This window comes from Pezoporus wallicus, unplaced genomic scaffold (assembly GCF_028554395.1).
Source record: "Pezoporus wallicus isolate ANWC-B61680 ecotype Strahan unplaced genomic scaffold, APGP_CSIRO_Pwel_v1 contig_5542, whole genome shotgun sequence".
Taxonomy (NCBI): domain Eukaryota; kingdom Metazoa; phylum Chordata; class Aves; order Psittaciformes; family Psittacidae; genus Pezoporus; species Pezoporus wallicus.
The window spans coordinates 870,528-889,751 of record NW_026640165.1 but is presented as its reverse complement, the minus strand read 5'-3'; the positions used below and the strand labels follow the sequence as shown (position 1 = coordinate 889,751).

At 41.7% G+C, this 19,224-nt stretch overlaps 1 protein-coding gene across 4 annotated transcripts in view; it reads right to left on the bottom strand.

The window, feature by feature from the left end:
• LHFPL3 (LHFPL tetraspan subfamily member 3) overlaps nucleotides 1–19,224 on the bottom strand; it is a 248,549-nt gene that overhangs the window by 75,512 nt on the left and 153,813 nt on the right. For all 4 annotated transcript variants that reach the window (XM_057417894.1, XM_057417897.1, XM_057417895.1 and 1 more), the window contains exon 2: nucleotides 5,291–5,527. In XM_057417894.1, the coding sequence (XP_057273877.1) occupies nucleotides 5,291–5,527 (237 nt within the window). The remainder of the gene's footprint in view (nucleotides 1–5,290; nucleotides 5,528–19,224) is intronic.

Here is a 19,224-nt window from a genome sequence, read left to right as displayed (position 1 = left end):
ATGATTCTCCAGTTAAAGGTGCACAAACCTCTCTGCAAGACTATTTTATTTCTTTTACAAAAAAATGCTTTGTCACCAAGAAACAACTTGCCTTTAGCTTCTGTCTGTAAGTGTGTCTATTCTACAGTGACTGCAGCTCAGGCTGATATATGGAGCCAGCCTTCAACAACCTGGATCAGGCCCTGACAACGCTGATATGGAAAATAATGAAGGTGTAAGTGTCAACAAACTGTCAAGTCCTGGCTTGGGCATCCTGCACTGAGCTTTGTGACAAGCTCTCTGCAGTGTGGCTGTTGAGTCTGTGATTGTTGCAATCACTGCAAGGCAGATGAATCCCTCAAATCTGTTGAAAAGGTAGATGAAAACCTTCAAGTCCGGTTCCTGTCTCCTTTTATCTATTTCAGCTTTTAACTCTGGGAATTCTTCAGTGCAACTTGCTTATCTGTGACCATATGGGCCCCAAAGATGAGTCAAATGTTAAACACCTTGTGAAGCTGTTCTATTCCTCAGAAAAGCCACAGCTCTCCACAAAGTGCATCATCCACCTGCTCTGACTGATATTACTTAACAGGATAGTTTCTTTTGAATGCTTCTGTATTTATCACTCATAATGCACACCATATTACCACTTCCTACCATAAAATTAATAACCTTGCACTCTCGATTTCTGTTGGAAATTTCTTGTTTGGTCTCTTCACCCTTTGGCCAGAACTTTCATTTTATGTCATTAAGACATTATAGTTCAAAATGTTAATGTCATTAGACAGCACATCAAGATTTATGCCTGATGTTGATGGCTCTCTCAAAATGCTGTTGATGAAGCTAAACTTCTAAAACTAAGATGAATTCAGATTATTTTTGTCATCACCCTGTATGCCATTATTTTAATAACATACAGGCCTTTAAGTCATTACCATTAGTTCCCATAAATTAAAGAAAACTATGTAATACTGTTCCCTCCTTTTTCAAATGGCATAAACATAATGGAAAGTCTTTTTAGAAAGACCTTTTTCTTCTCCAAAAGGCTTTTTATTAAAAAAAGTACAGATTGTTGAGTAAAATTTGCATGATTAGGAAACTGCATAAAATAAATAGCCTATAACCTGAAGAAAGTCTGCTAAGCCTGAGTTATATTTCTTGGACATGAAACCTTCATAGCAGTTTGCTCTTAAACCTACACAAATAAGAAATGAGTAAGCACTATTTCTGCCAGGTTGTGAAAAAGAAACTGTTTTTTACGGCAAAAATTGGGCTGTCTTTTGCCATGAATAATTCTAACAGTCAAATTCCTTACTCACAAGCTTTGATTAACCTATGTAAATATACAGAACTGTAGCTATCAAAAGCACAGAGCAGGTGGACAATTCAGCATGGTAAATCTACAGAGCAGCACGCCTTGCCCTTTTTCTGACATCTTCTCACCTTTTTGCCATCCTGTTGTGTTTCATATACTTTTAGCTGTTACCCTGCCACCAATGCTCAGAAGCACTCTGGTGTCAGGAACTTGCACAGCCACCGCACTCTCAATGAGTCTGTGGGAGCTCATCTGCAAGGAAGTCTCCAGACAGAACAATTACCTGATTAAGAAAGCAGCTGTCTGGTCACTGCCTAATCATTTCTTGTTCTAAAAAGGTTTTCCACATACATGAACACTGTTGTGATTCTGCTACTTAATTTATTGTCTCTTCATCCCCGCTGAGCTACCACATAACGATACCTACATGCATGGGGGCAAAGCCCCAGAAGCAGAGGAAAAGCTGACAGGGCAAGCAGAGGTTTTTCTTGAGTACAGTGTTGGTTGCTCCCCAGGTGCTTTCTGCTGAAAAGCCTGATGGAGCCAGGACTGTCCCGTAAGGGGACACCTTGCTTATCACACGCTATGAGATGTCCAAGCCTGTGACCAGAGGGTAGGGTTCAAAATAAAACGGGAAGTTTAGATTGGATATAAGAAAGAAGTTCTTATACTGTGAAGGTGGTGAGGCACTGGAATGTGTTGCCCAAAGAAGTGGTGCCCCATCTCTGGCAGTGTTCAAGGCCAGGTTGGACAGAGCCTTCAGTGACGTGGTTTAATGTGAGGTGTTCCTGCCCATGGCAGGGGGTTGGAACTAGCTGATCTTAAGATCCTTTCCAATTCAAACCATTTTATGATTCTATGATTCTGTGACATCACCACAAGCAAAAAGGAGTCAATGGGGTCAAGCCTAATGGACAGCCCTGACCATTCAGCCACATTTTTTGCCCTTTGGATGACAGCAGCAGCACAGGGACTCCTCCTTGAGAAAGGGATGCTCCTCATCCATACCTGCTAATCTAGAAGCAGGAGCCAGCACAAGCCCGAGGCAGACCTCATGTAGATGAGGAGGAGGAAAGAGGGATGGGGGGCTGTGGAGAGGTGTTTAGCATTCAGGGCTACTTGTTATGAGGGCTTTGACTTCACATTGTAAAAGTATCTTGGGAGGCTGAGGGTATTGCTTATAAGGTATTGCTTATATCCTTAGTCTTAACTTCTTGTCTATATGGGAGGCACGCTAGTGGTATTTATGTATTTTAGTATTTTCACATCCTGACCATTTCCAAGAGACACATGGATACTCTGCATGTGGATTAATGCTGATGAATAGCCCTCCAGCATCTCTTAACCTGAAAGGGGACAAGGGAATGTCACTTATGGGATGTCAAATCCCTCATGTATGTGCAGTGCATGCCAGGGGTACAGACAGGAGGCTAATTGGTGCAAACTTCAGGACAAGTGTTTGCCCTAATGTTCTACCAGGTTCTTCATTATTATGGTGTAAGTAATCAACACTTGCTCTAACACAGACCACTGCCTCAAACTGGTCATCAAAGCATGCAGCCAGTGACAGGCAGGATTACAAAATCTGCCTCACAATCCCGGCCATATGAACCCCAAATCTTCCACCTAAACACTGCTAAATGACTTCTAGCTGCAAAAATGGATGAGCTCTACCTACACATCCCTGTTTCAGACTGCAGCCTTTTTGGCAGAAACCTCTCTGTGGTCTGCAGGAATCATCAGATCCATCAAACTGCTCCATCAGCAGTGTTGGGAATGGCAAGCTGCAGCCCACCTTGTGCAGAGATCAGACACCACTGGAGGGAATTAAGTACTTATGCCTTGTTGTCTCAGTAGGATATTTGCTCAGTAGGATGCAAGGCAGGCTTTCCTGGCATCCGAAAGGCCAGATGAAGGACTCCAGCAAAGTGTAGAGCTGGTAGAGCACCCTGCTCATGCTGGTATCTTACTATGTCCCCACCATTCATGGGGGTGCTGGTTTCCACTCATGCTGCTGCTGTCTTCCAGGGCAGTGGTGGTGGCAGCAACATGTGCAGGTGGGGAAATGCTGGGGGGGGGGGGGGGGGGAGGGGAGCCAGATCCAGAGGGATTTAGACCTGCCCTGTTGTTTCTTCTAAGAAGCTTTTTGTGATGTGAGGGGAAAAGGACGTTCTTTTTAGAAGACAAGCTGCCTTTTTTGATTTTCATTTGAAAGACAGTTTAAAAAGTGGTGAACAATAGGCTTATATGAAGGGCAAAGTTTTTGCTGAGTTCTGGTTTGCTTTGAAGCTAGTGGTGTGGTACATGTCTGTGTTTAATCCAAGGAAAATGAGCTGCTGAATGATTTTGTCTGACATGCTGAGGACCAAATGTTCTGGCAGGAGCTTGTGCCAGCGACGTGAGAGGTGATGAGTCTCCAGAAGCTGCTTTTTGCTTGTAAGATGCCAAAACAGATGAGGTTCTTTGATGCAAGTAGTTGTAGGGCTCATGAGTTCTGTATGGTATAGACAAATCAGACACTGTGCTGAGGCCAAAAGCACTTGTGGCACAGCTGTGAATGCCCTTCTGATAAGTATTTTAATTTTCAAATGCAGATGAATATTATCCTTATAGAAGATGGACACAGTGGCAATCCTTGAAACCTATGCCCTCAGTTTACCTGCACAACAGATGTACACATGCAATTGCAAGCAACATGGACTTCCCTTAACCCCCAACATTAGCAGGCTCTAACCAGGTCTGGAACTGTATGTAAAGTTCAGTCTTCAAGTCCACTCATCTTTGCGCTGAGTGAGCTGACTGTCTGCAGTTCAGCAACCTGGAGCCACTACGTGGTGGCTTTCGGATACATGGCTAATGGCTCTCCTGGAGCAGGACTGAGCTGTTTTTGTACAACCCAGGCTGCCAAACAGCTTTTGACTTCCAATCCAGTGCTGAAGGGCTCCTAATATCCTTGGTATTATTAGAGGCAACCTACAATATTACAAAGGTGGTGGATGAGCTGAATGCAGAATCCTTCACTAGGGGACATTCGGTGAAACTAGCAGGGGATCAACTGGAAACAGATAAAAGAAAGTACTTCTTTAGCAGTCAGTAGTGAGCTTCAGGAACTTGCTGCCACACGGTGCTGTAGAAGCCAACAGTGTCAGCAGTTTTCAGAAGGGATTAGACACATACAGGGACAACAGGCCCATTAAAAAGACAAGGCAGGGACATGCCTTCTGTGGTGTCCATCACATCGGTTACACACCTGTGGATCCTGGGGAAGCACAATGGGAAGGGGCTGCAGAAATCAGCCAGGCTTGCACACACTCCACACTCACCGAACAGCATTTCTCCTCTCAAAGCTGTGTGATAAAATTACTGGCCTGAGCAAGTTTCATGTTCTTAATCCAGAAATGTGTTTAATCCCCAACCCACTGCATGAATATTCAGTTACTGCAACATCTGAGATTCCCATGAGCTGACTAATGAGCTCAAAGCAACACAATCAAACAAGAACTAGTATTCTTCTTCATTCCTGGCTCTGATCTTAGACCACTGGTGCCTTGACATATAGGTGGTCCCATTACACATCTCATTACCAGTCTTGCAAGTCAATACCTCCTTTACTGTGTTACAGCCCTATCACAGTGAAAAATCCTAAGGGAATCAAATGAACAAATCTTGCATGGGGTACAGAAACAGATAGAGATAGTGAAATTTAAATGCTAATGAAATAATGTGCAACTGAATAACACAAAAACATCCTATCTACACCTTTAAAAACTAAGGATAAATCATGCATAGTGCAGCAATTATGGCAATTTCGAGCTCTTACAATTTGGAGGCTGAAAATCCAGACTTCCTCTGCCCCTTTCATTTCTTCTTACCCAGCAACTTATGAAGCAATCCATCATACCAACTTTTAAGTATAAAATAAAATGAAACCGATAATTGTTTTTAAGTAATTGCCCTCAAGGCCACCCAATAATAGTGTTTCTAAAGCAGTCCTACCTTTGTTTTCCAACTTGAGCTCTTCTGCTAGCAAGCTGTCTTGTCTGTTGCCAAGCACAAATGCCAGAAATGAGAGGATCAGGGCATCCAAGATTCCAATAATTGCCAGGATATATGCCCAGCGGACTGAACAAGCCCCCAGCGTGTACTTGTCTGTCTTTTCACCACACATCCGTTTTACCTCATCTGAATCCCAGCCATCAGGAAAAATCATACAACCCAGGACGAGACAGGCAGCTTCGAGAAAAAAGAAAAGGAGAACAATGGGATAATGAGACCAAACTTCCATTTTGATAAGAACCTACATAGTTATCAGTAAAGCAACACACTTTTTCATCCTGAGCTTCAAAGCTACGTTACTTAAAAACAAGTCACAGAATGATAAGCTATGATTAAGCATTCAATACAAAAAACCCTAAGACACAATATCAAATGTGCTTAAAAAAATAAAGTTACATCCTGAATCATGGACAGTTTTTTTTCCAGAACTATCTCGCTTTCCTTGTGATGCTGATTTATTCATTTGTAACACAAGAGAAAAGGGAAAAATTATTAATAACCTGGATATCCAAAGGAAACAGTGGATTACTGTCAAATGGTCAGGCAAACTAACCAGAGGAAAATAGAGGAAAACTCCACCTATTTCTGTTAATCCAAGTACTTGTAACAAGCATAGGTAATGGCAACGGGATTTTTTTTGTCAGTTGGCAGTACCCCTTTAACTGAAAAATGTTTTATGCATAAGGTTTATACTCCTCAAAAAACACAGGTAATGACATTGTTCTGCAAGGAAAAATAAGCTGTCAACATTGCTGTCAACTTCTGATCCGGTTTACCTGAGGAATCACCACATGGCATCTCAAACATGAAAAAGTGCTAATCCTTTTAACAGCAGGAGAAATGAAAAGCCTCTTCCCGCATGGAAAGCCAGCTGACACCGACCACTAGCTGCTGCGGGTAGGGGCAGCCATACTGTGACGGGGACAAAGGGTAGGTGTTTGAGTGCTCATCCTTCAGCCTGTGTGACTGCTAAAGGCTGACTTCATTTTTAAGTAGCAGAAATCTGCTTTGACCCTTGATTCCCAGGGAAACTGCCCTGCTGTGGGATAGCAGGTACTGCCACAGCCCAATGTGGCTCTTGTGGAGCAGGCAAAACAGTGTGACAAATCTGTATGTGCTCCATCACCTGAAGCCACCTGAGTCACCGGAGTCAATGGTGCTCACTGGCCAGCAGTTGATGTGATGTCCCCTGCCTAGATGGTGCCAGGGTGAGGGCTGTGCCCAGCCACCCACACCTTGGGTGGGACATGTGTGCTCTTGGGCAAGAGACCTCAAGGTCGCAGCCACTGCCTCAGCATCTTATGAGACCAAGGTCTGGCACATGACCTGCAGTTCAGACACGTACTGTGGTCACTGATGAGTAGCCTCCTTGGAGGTTGTTTGCCCCTTTTCCTACTGGAGTGTCTGTGTTGGGGTGGGATGACAGGCATGCAGCACCAGGATGGGAGGATACGACGTGTCCTGAAGTGGTGACACGTCATTACGAAAACACACAAAAAGGCAAACCCACACACTGAATCTTCACTAACATGGTCCCTCCCCACTCAGTCACTATCTGAGAAAATCCATGGGCTGAGAAGATATGCCAGTATACCAGCCTCACAGGACTGGACCAAATGTACCTCTGCATCAGACCTGGCTTCTCACTGCCTGCAGGAACTGTCACTGGGCACAGCTGAAGGCAAGACATGTACGCTGCCAGATCCCTCTGGACAATGCCTTTCCCGGAGAAACTCCATGCAGGTAGACCCTGTTGTGAGTGGGGTGAGGGACCTGGTGGTCTCCAGAGGTCCTGTCCAATCTGTGGCAGGAAGGCAGCATGTTGGTAACAGGGGACAGAGCAGTTGGGTACTCATGGCACATTTCCTACCAGAGCAGTGGGAATAGCACACAGGTATGACTGACTGCAGCCCTTGGTCAGACTGATGGATTTGTTGGCTTCACTGAAGCAATCAACAAGAGCGCAGCGCTAGCCAGGGCAATGGCATAGGGACATCTTCAGCAGGGGAGGATAGGATATAAAAATTAAGTAAGATAGTTTTTATTGCATTTAGAAGAATCAGAAAATCCATATGCTTTGAGCAATTGTCTGTACTGCCTTTCCTAAGTTGGAAGCAAGAATATTTTCATCATTAGCCCTTCTTTCTTAGTATGGCTCATGAGATACAATGGATCCTAAACCACCTTTTATAAGTATTGATATCGTATTGGTGCACTGTGTTCTAAATTGCAGGTAAAGTTGCTAATTTAAAGAATATATTCTGTGGCTTTTATCCTTTCAAACAGTTTTTGAGCCAAACCTCTGTTTGGAAACCACAGTTTATACACCAAGCAGTTTATGCAACCAACAGCTGCCACCACTGTGGGAAATGCAGTAAGTTCTTGTCTTTTCTGGACAAGCATAAGCACTGTCATTTTTATACACCTCTAATGCCCACAAAATAAAAACACGCCTGCACTGAATGAATATAATGAAATACTGAGAGAGATGTGAAAACAGAGCTCAGGAATGGCTGTTTCCTTTTGACAACTACACAATTGCAGTTAACAAAGCCTTGAAAGCATGTCTGCAGAAAGCATTTGACGTACAATAAAAGCTGCACCTAAGGCATTTGACAAATTCTTCCTGAGCAGTTGATTTGTGTGAAAATATAACAGCTTATAATATTTTCAAGGACAATTATGCTTAGAAACAAGGACAATTAGATAAGGACTCATTTACTCAGAACATGCAAGTAGGACAAATTGTAAGCTGCCTATTGCCTGCCTTAACTTACTTACACAATTTCATAAGATCTTCCAAAGATCTTAGAGACAAACTGTACAATAATTTACTTTCTTGAGCTGCTTACCTACACTTCCAGAAAGATTATATCTTGCAGACAACACATAAGCATTGCCTTCACACTTACGAGGGACTCCACTGGAGTGATGCAGCAAATCTGCATACTCCTGGTATTTGTAAAAATGTCCACATTTACCCAGGTAACTGTTGACAAAAGTTTGATTTACGATGTAACAGCAACCACCAAAGCCAGTTTACATTTATTAACCATCCTCAAAATGAAAGGAAGCTTAATGCTCAGTTAATGATCAATAGATGTGGGATTTTTCTGCTAATCGTGCAAGAATAATTAGCAAATACTGACATCTCCGTGGTTTTTTATTGTATATCACATCATATATATGTTCTTAGTATTTCCTAAAAATAATTTAACTTTGTTCTTTTCCGCCTAGGTAATTAAAAATATGGGCCCTTATCTCATGAACTCAGTGCACAGCTTCCCATCTGTGTTCCTCAAACTTCCAATTAACTCATCTTTCCTGAATTCTGCTCCTGCATACCTTGATATTCTTGCTTAACTTTCTGGAGTAATTCTGTTGGTTGCAGTTGGACTTCTCTTGGTAATCAGACACACAGGTAAATGGTGGCTGGACTATATCCCTTTGCATAAAGTTTAGGTGCTTTCTACTGGATGACTACTTGGTCAACAGATGCAGGAATCATACTTTACCTGTAGAGGTTAACATAAATACGACTAGTCAACCTTGAGTTTTCACTTGCTGAGAAAATTATTTCACACTGAATGCCTTTAAGAATCCAGACTTGCTCAACAATATGAAACAGATAATGATTCATTTATCAGCTAAAAGACTTAAAAGACAGGTAGAAAATCCACCTACAGATCTACTTTGTATTGCTAGAAATTTTTACATTTTAATCCTTATAAAGAGGATTAGAAGATTTTTCTCCACAAGGAAATTACTTTCAGCTTTATACAAATTTGAAAAATGGAAACCATTTTATGCAATTTCAGTGAAACTCCTAAGAGATGATTTTATAATACAGGCATGGGTCCCACATCCTCGTCTAAACTTCCACTGTCACTAATGTGACTGAAATGGAAATGCAACAAAGGCTACTACTGTTTTACTACTATCCAGTTCTAATAAATTCAGAAACTTTTGTGTTTGGAAAGATGCCTATTCAATGAAAAGAATTAAATCGTCAGTTCCTATAGACATTTCAGTTAAAGTAAGAAGAAAGTTAAATCTATACTGGTTGAAGACAGTCTTCTGTGTGTGAGCTGAATACGTCGGATTAGCATCATCTTTCTGAGCGTGCAGACAGCCCAGCCTAGGACCTCTGTAGCTAAGCAAGACCTTTCATGAGAAGCAGCAGGGGGAAATTGATAGAAGACTGATTAGTGTCACTGACACCATTCTCTATTTGCCTCTATTTGGGTAACCATAAAACTTACAAGAATCATATCCACGTCATTTTCCCTTTGGTTGCTTGAGAAAGCTCCTAGCAGGAATGGCCTTTGTAGTGATGGCTAAGTAATGACTGGCTTCCTCCAGTCCTTCCTCTTCTTCTATGACAGGGTGGCCTGCTTAATGAATGAAGGAAAGGCTGTGGATGTTGCCTACTTTTAGACTTTAGCAAAGCCTTTGACATGGTTTCCCACAGCATTCTCCTGGAAAAACTGGCTGTTCATGTCTTGGATGGGTGTACTTTTTGCTGAGTAAAAGCTGGCTGTATGACCAAGCCCAAAGAGTGGTGGTGAATGGAGTTAAATCCAGCTGGTGGTTGGTCACAAGTGGTGTTCCCCAGGGCTCAGTATCTGGGCCAGCTCTGTTCAGTATCTTTATCAATGATCTGGACAAGGGGATCGAGTGTACCCTCAGTAAGTTTGTAGATGACACCAAGTGTTGATCTGCTTGAAGGAAGGAAGGCTCTGCAGAGGGATCTGGACAGGCTGGCTCAATGGGCCAAAGCCAATTGTATGAGATTCAACATAACAAAGTGCCAGGTCCTGTACTTGGGTCACAACAACCCCTTTCAGTGCTACAGGCTTGGGGAAGAGTGGCTGGAAAGCTGCTTGGTGAAAAAGGACCTGGGGGTGTTGATTGATGGCTGCTGAACATGAGCCAGCTTGTGCCCAGGCAGCCAAGAAGCCCAAGAGCATCCTGGCCTGTATCAGAAATAGTGTAGCCAGCAGGGCCAGTGAAGTGATTGTTCCCCTGTACTCAGCACCGGTGAGGCCACATCTTGAATACTATGTTGAGCTCTGGGCCGCTCACTACAACAGAGATCTTAAGGTTCTGGAGTCCAGAGAAGGGCAACAAAGCTGGTGAAGGGTCTAGAGAACAAGTCTTATGACAGAACTGTATTTTGTAGCCTAGAAAAAAGGAGGCTCACGGGAACCTCTCTACAAGTTACTGCTCTCGACCTGACGAGAGGCTGTAATGAGGTAAGGGTTGATCTCTTCTCCCACATAACAAGTGATAGGATGGAGGAAATGGCTTCAAGTTGTGCCAGGGGAGGTTTAGATTGGATATTAGGAAAAATTCCTCATCAAAAGTGTTGTCAAGCACTGGCACAGGCTGGTTGAGTCACCACCCCTGGAGGCATTTAAAAGATGTGTAAATGTGGCACTCAAGGACATGGTTTAATGGTGGTCTTGGCAGTGCTGGGCTCATGGTGGGACTCAGTAGTCTTAAAGTTCTTTTCCACCCTAAACGATTCCATGATTCTTACAAGACATGGGCTAACAAATTGTTTCTCCTACATAATGTAGTCTGGTGAAGTTTTTCAAGCTTTTAAAAAATAATTAATACATAGTAGTTAAACATGCCCGATATACATTTACTTCTCAAAACCTTTTTTCCCATATAGGCAGCTAACAGAAACTGTCACATGGTTTTCCTTTAGGGCTCTGAGTGACAAGACAAATTATTCATACTAAGAGAGGGAGTCCAGGATTTTACTCACTGGGATGAAAGGATGCAGATATGAGACTTTCACAGATTGGAAACAGACACTGAATTGTTGCTGGCACTGACAGACTTGTGACTCTGACCAAGCTAATATTATCACAGCTCGTGCTTGGTGGATGAGCTCAAATGGCAATTAGTACACAAGTAGTTCATGATCCTATGGTTGTGCCAAATATGGTGACAGATTAATGCTGTATCATTGCATGGAATGAGGTTCTATTTATAAAAAGGCTGACTGCTATACAGGAAACCAGTGCTGAGAAATTCCCACTGGCAAGACTTCCCTTTCATCTTTGTTCTTTTCCTGACAACAGTAGAGTATGGCAATGGCAAGTTTCCTGATAGTAAAAAAAATGGAATGGGAATTACACTGATCAGCTATTTTCTCTCCATACAAGAGTCTCCAAGCATCCATGGTTCCAAAACCTAAGAGGTTCTTTGTTTTTTGCTTTTTTTGTAAATGGTATTTACAAAACCAGTGATTCATTAAACTCCAACAAACGGAATGGAGTTTTTTGCCAGCTGTGTTGGTGAAGTGAACTTCTAGGGCATAGTGAAATGAAAGTTGAGGACTCTGGCAAGAGATATTCGCTAGGACTATGGTCTTTCAGGAGCTTGCACCTGGGAAAAAAAGAAAGGATGAGGGAAGGTGGCTGGAGACACATGGTCACATACAGTCCTGAGTGAATGCAGAGGCTGCACACATTGATGTAGCTGAGATTGATTTGAGTGATATGAACTGTACTAATGAGCAGGATAAAATTTCTCTATGTTTACATTTATGTTCTGGCTTAGGACAAATGTACAATTTTGAAGCAAATGCCCTGATTCTCTTCATTTACTGATTCCATTCACTGAAACAGTTCTGGTGCAGGTAAACCAGATTATTTTTGGAGGAGCATAGATGTTCCTTTCCAAAAGTTCTTCAGTGCTGGATAGGGGCTGTTAAATTCTGACTCAATGTGTGGGCTTCATTAACACAAAACCTGTGCCTACGAGAAGGCTCTTGAACCACGCAGAGCTTCATTAACACCTGAAATGGTTCTTGTGTGATACAAAGAGGCAAATGTCATACAAGACTTATTTGCTGTGTTGTTTGAAGACTGCCAGATCTAGTCTTCAGCTTTGGAGAGGTTCTTCAGAAAGGTGCTAACTGGCTCCCCAAGGAGATGACACAATCTGTTAATTTGTGCCATAAGCAGACTGAAAGTTCCTCTGGCAGCAGGATATCTTGGTGGCGCTCATACAGGGTTGCTAACCACATGATTGCTGTTGGGTATGAGATAGCCAATGAGAAAAATAGCATGAAATTCAATGATTCAAGATTCAATGGCAGCATTCTTGGAGAGCTGGAGTGACAAAAGCATTATTTGGACTTCTGTGCCCTGGGCAACCATGTGGGACAAGGGAGGTGCCCTGCAGAATTACTCAAGGACACTGATGTGCCACTTTAATTTAAGCGACATGGACAAAAACAGACCTTTCTAGAGAGGTCCAAAAATGCTCCCCCCCCCCCAAGTGAAGATGCAAATGTTTGTGGGTTCATCTTCCTTTAGAAAGCTTCAAGCAACATGTATAATGGAGGCATCTGGTCCAGGGAACAAGACCAGTTCTTATTTGAAGTAAAGCCCTAGAGCCCCATACAATGTGGGCGTGAGAGGCGACACGTCAGCGTAACTGCTTTAATCTACTTTTTATTTTATTTTATATTGTCTTACTTGGCAATGTAGACAACCCTGAACACTTCCAAAGGATTAAGAACATTTATAGACAATGCTAAGGGGAAAAATATGGGGAAGAACCTCCCTCTGCATTCCTATGATAATATAAAAGACTTGACACAATTATGGCCACTTGACTTATTAGGGCACTGACTTTCTGATGCCAAATCTGATAAGGATATATATATATACATATATATATATATATAAAATCTCAATAGATAGGAGTATTTCCCAGGCTGATTTTAAGAAAAGGAAAAAAAGAAGACCAATTATTTGGTGACTGGACAGCAAAGAGAAAGAAAATGTTATTGTGGAAAGTGGTAGCGAGGTAGGTGCTACACTCAGAGAGGGAAGACTCACCATTTGCTGGCTGAGTTGTGAAGCTGGTTAACAGAAATATGGTTGACCAGCAGCCATTCCCAAAGACAAGCATGAAGAGCATTTGTTCAGAAAGATGGCAACAACTGTGAAAGTGAAGTAATGTTCTATGTGAGGAATGTGTTAAGCTATAAATATGTAGAACAAGTTAGCAAAGATAGACAGTGCAATCTACTTTAGTTAAGATCACCTGGGGGAAGAACTGTAAGAAAAAATTTACTGCCCTAAGGGGGCCTGTTTAAGACCTCAAGTGTCGGATTCATGTATGGATAATTTCTTTGACATGATAGCGACAGAAATTTCTGTGAGGGGTTTTACCATCATGGGAGCATTTAACTTCCAAGTTTCGATCATCACCCATGATAATTAAACTTTAAGATTAATGCAGTCCTATCAATAACTTGGTTAGTACAACAATTATCTTAGCTTGAGCATAAAGACAATGTAAGAGTATTATAGATTTTTATGACTGCATGGCAGGTGACTCACTAGGTGCATCCCAATGACTGCACAACTTCTCGTGTTCCAACCATGGCTATATGTAATATATATAGCCATCATATGTATACCCACATAATTATAGTACCTTGTCCAGAAAAAGTATGGAAAATGGGGACTATTAATGGATGCAGGCCTAATCACCATGTGGGCAAAAAATCCCTAGAAATGTCATGACAACGAATTTCTAACAGCTGTAGAGAGGTAGATGACTAACCGATGAAAAATGGGTAAACTGAAATTATATACGACAAGAGATAAAAATACTTCTTTACAATAAAGCAGGTATGGGAGTTCACAGAGCTAGAAGCCCACAGGAAGGTATATGTCAAGTTACATTTACACTGTGTGACCTCCTGTGGTGTCCACTGGCCCTGGGATCTAACAATTTTTTCTTCTGATCTTTCCGTTTAAAGTGTCTAAAATAACATGAAATCCATATCACAGCTCACCAGAGTTTGTCTAACATGTCTTTGTATCACAGAACGTGTGTTATGAGCTCTGGGTGTCAGCTGAAGGTTCATACCCAGAGATCACAGGAAAGACAAAGGATAGGAATGCTTGCAAATGCATGTGCTCAGAGGATCACAATGTGAGAGGCAACTGTCATGAAGCCAGGTTGTCTGACAATGTGGGGATATGCAAAAGCTACTTTCCTTATATGCTAGAGTCTCCTGAAAAAGAACTGTATACGTAATGAAGGAACTACTTGTTTATATTGCATCTTTGCTGTTTGTCAGTTCCCAGCCGTCTGATGCAATTTTGGCTAGGCTTTACTTGTTAACAAAACTTACTATTGAAAGTGTTTATTTTGAATGCTGTCACGGAAGCGTGTTACAGCTTTCTAATTTAATGTTAACTTCTCTTCATAGAACCTGGTCTTTAGCCAAATCATATCAAACAGTAGCATGCTGAAATGTACTAGATTTAATCAATGAATAAACTCAATATAAATACAGCGTAGGCTACAGCAAACAGACTGTGGAAGAGGTGTGATTATGAATGGCATAGGCTAGACATCAGTTGAGATTTATACACTGACATTTCATCACAAGTTACTGATCCAAGTAGCGAGGCTATTTTAAACACAGTTTTGGAAAGAAAAGGAAGAGCTGAAAATAATCTTACCTTCAGTGACCATGAGTCAATTCAATTTAAATAAAATGAGTACATGAATAAAAATTATCCCCAAACTGGGTTTAAAAAATGCATCTTTCAGAGGGATAAACTTTGATAAGCTAAAGAAACCTAAATTGGACTGAAGTGGTTCATACTTAATTGTGGGGAATGCCTTGAATTTCTTTCAGACAAAGGTGTAAGTTTGCTGAAGTTTCTTGACAAGATGATTAAAGTTCCAGGGTACTTCCAGCTCTGTCTGAAAGAGCAGCAAACTCATTTTCCTTCCACCCTCGTTACTATCCTCCAAAAAAAGCCTTGGAAAGAGGAATGAAGGTGTTAGCAAAGACCTTAAAAATTATAAGAAAAGGGACTTGTTAGCAAAGAAAGACACATTTTGGAGGTTAGATAATGTAGGTCTAGAAGACAGTTTGCCAAAAGTCAAGCTGTGATAAATCTTTCAAGACATATTGAAACAAAAAGTCAAATAATCCTCAGTTAAGTTAATAAAGTAAGAAGAAAAGCAGATATGGAGTGAGTCTGGGGCTATGACCTAATTCTTTACCTCATTTTTCTGTGAGGAGGATAATAGAGAACAGGAGAACAATGCCCTGACAGCTGGGAATGAGCATTCAGAAACAGGAACTTGTGCCTCCAAGCCCATAGCAAATCTAAAATGGTCATAATGTGCTCAAGCTGGACGAATAGACCCTCCAACACCAAATACTGGAACAACTAACACATTGAACTGCAAAGCTGGTAGGAAGGTTTTTAAAACAGATTTATTGTTGAGATTATGGTGAACAGCATAGATGCTACCTAATATTTAGGAAAAAAAACCCAACCAAAATTGAGAATTGAAAAGTAATTGCAGCAAACACTCACTGGAGTTTGACTCCAGTTCTTCCGAATTAGTGAAGGAAAGAAATATGAAGTGGGATGATGTTAGCATGGTTCTGACAGTTAGTAAGCTGTAAATTTGTAAAAGGAAGCTAAGTAACACATTTTTCATAAAGCATTTAATAGTGTGTCATACAAAAGCATTTATTAACCTGGAGAATACAGGGATTAGCATGAGCATTTAAGATCCTTATGGCGCTTGCTCATGGGGAGCTGACATTTTTGCTGGAAGGGCATGTCTTGAGCTGTTGTGAGGATACACTGGGCACTCAAGGATCATTTAGTGTTTTCATTGGAAGTTCTGGCATGAGTAGAAGTTTGGTAGTAAAATCCACTGATGGGGGGTCAGTATCAATGCAGAAGACTATTGGGACAAATGGTAAAGAGGAGAAAACATATGAATATGTTGAACAGCCCTTGGAGGACTGTGAAACACCAGTAAAATGAACCCATGAAAAAGGTAAACATGAGCATTGACAGTACCAGGGAAAGTTTTCTCAGCATAATGTATGCACTAGAGACATCCTCTGCTGGTGTCTTCTCATTTTTAGAAGAGTGATATTTGGAACAACCAGTTAATCAGGTTAAGATCATTTTAAAATGTACTGCAGTACTTTAGGAAAGTTATTACATGATGATGTTAATGCCCATGATAAGGGGACTAGATCTGATGATTTAGTAGGTCTTTTCCAGGTCTATGTTCTTATGAGGAGGCTGAAAGATAGACATACTTGAGATTAATAAAGAAGGATATGTAAGGGGAGCAACAGCCAAAGAATTAGGAACTGGACGAAACTACAAAAGTCTAAGCTAAAAATAGTGTTGTCTAAACCACACCAAGAAGAAAATCTATGAGATTAAATAGGGTAAAAGGCAAGGAAGAAGCTCACTATTGGCTCTCTCACTGTGGTCTTTACAGAAATTTGCCTTTTCCTTGCTCTATTAAATGTTTGAAAATGTGATGGCAAAGAAAAAAGAGAGGCATAAAGTGATTTTCTTTTTTTTTGCCAGTCCTCATCCAAGCTGTCCTGATTTCCCTGCCAAATATCAAGCAACTATAACAGCCTGGTTTTTACTGGGGAAGTGCATGCCTCCAGCTTATTTCTGAAGCTACTACAACTGCAAGCAAATCTAAATGTGATGGTGAGTGGGGAAGTCTGGGAGTGCACCAGCCGTGACTTTCAGGCTCAACAAGGCAAGGTTCTGCAGCTTCTGAAGTGGAAGCAAGTTGCAGAAGCAAAAGATATTCATACAAAAAGGGAATTTCTACAACTAAGTCTGCAGTAGAGTGCACAATAAATACAATTGTTTCAGTCTTTTGCTCCTAAAATTATCAATGTCACAGCCAGTAAGTAGAAGTGAAATCCTATAAAACACATATAGTGATGCCTAGAAAACATCTGCATATCTGATGGTGTTGGTGCACTGAAGATTTTTACGACTACTCTGTAAAACATGAGAGAATGGATCCTGGAGAGGGCAAGGGCTATTAACTGGAAAGACAGTCTTGGCACTTGAACAAACAGATATAAACCATCCAGAAATATATGTAAGCTGTAAAGTAGAAGGCAGTTTGGAATTGTTGGGAGAGAGGTTCTGGCACAAACTCAGTAGCTGTATCCAGGCCAGAAAGTTCTAAGTTGATGCTGTTAAGTAGTTATTAAAGAGGACTTTGACCAGTGTATTAAAAAAATATTAGGATGTGTTTCTCTGTGAGGCTAAATTCAGCTACTTTGGGCCTTTAAGATGACTGCAAGAACTTAAAGGTCTTACAATGTGTATCTTCAGACATCCAAACCCCAGGACTGTCACATTTGTCAGCACGTGAGCTTTGCCATAGCAGCAGAGCTGGACGCAAGGATAATGCAAACAGCATCCATTTAAGCCCTAGGCAGGAGCAGCACTGAAGGCAAACTCCAGGCTTGAGCATTATGGCCATTTTGCCAAAAAGCATCAGATTTATTTTCCTTTGACCATAAATTTAGCAAATCTCTACCTGGATAAACCCTGCCTTGTACTGCAGTCAGCAAAGCCTCTTGCTAACTGTTTCTCATCCTATGGTTGCACTCTGTGAAACCAGATCAGCTTACACTGCATAACCATTGAGTTCACAATCAGCAAGGCTTCCCTACCCTCTTACTGAATTCTACTCACAGTACTACAACCATCAACTGCAGGTCTTTGTCTGCGTCTCACCTGGCACGTGCCATGGAGCACACTGAGCAACACACAGCAACAGCATATTGGTAATGCAGTCTCCCCAAACTATTGCTTTAGAGCAATATCTGGTATGACATCCTGGTTGTGTTCACAGCTTCATTTACATGACCATGTAAGGGTATTTGACAGTCATGATTGGAAAACATTGGAAAATGGGGTAACTCACCCATGCAGCACATGAAATAACATGGGTCAGTGGCCAACAATGGAGTGAGTGATTTCAAAACAGCCACCAAGAATTCAACCAGTTGTTACCTAACCTCCGCTTCACTGGCTCTCATGCCATGAAAGGAACAGAAACAATAAAAACACTTCCAAGAGGAAATTAAATATAAGGAGAGGGCAGAGGGAAAGTTCTCTTAAATGCGCTGAGCCTCCCCTGCACCCCTGAGCCCTGCTGGTGCAGAATGCCGACTCAACATGCTGGAGCAGTGAACACATGCCGTGCAAACATCTGCCTTGCAGATGCCTGCACCTTCACTTGGTCACTGGCCAGCTGGAGAAATCTCTCCTACAGAAGCTGATGGAGAGATACAAGAAGTTGCTTGGCAGTGGACAAGATAGAGAGCCACTGGTGAGATTTCTCTGCTGTAAGCTGAGATGCAGGTTCATGGTCACTGCTGTGTTCTCTGCCAAAGCATGGCTATGATTTCCAGAATATAATGCATCATGATAAGGAAATGTGGTTTAATGTTGAAACGAGAAGTGGCTTAAGATCTACACTTTACAGGCATTCAAGCCCCCGTTTGTAGGCATCACAGTCACATTCCCTTCGCCCTCATTTGAAGCTTTGTATTTGCTGGAGAAATTGAAGTTTCGGAGGAAGTGACTGAAGTCAAGTGGAAAGATGAAAAGATGATGTGATGGACAAGGAAACATTCTGTTATGAATAAGGAAAAAAAAAGAAGCAATTGAGTGCATTGTGGGAGAAAGGTGAAGGCTTTTATCCCTCTTGTCTTTTGTAAAGCATAAATGTTTTGCTTGACATTACCTGCAGTTGACTAAATCCCATGCTTTCCTTGACAAGTAGCAACAGTACTCACCCTCTCTGAGACATTGGCTCATCCTCCAAGTATAAAAATCTGTTCAGGATTCATGGCTGGGGATCTCTCAATGTGCTCTGCCAGAGAATTCCAGCTAGCTCTGTATGGGAAGATCCATCTCCAGACTGTTTTCATTCTCCTTTTTAAAAACAGTAGCCTTCCCAAAGCCAGCCTGCACCCTGCTCCCCACCTCCTCTGAATGACGGGATCCACA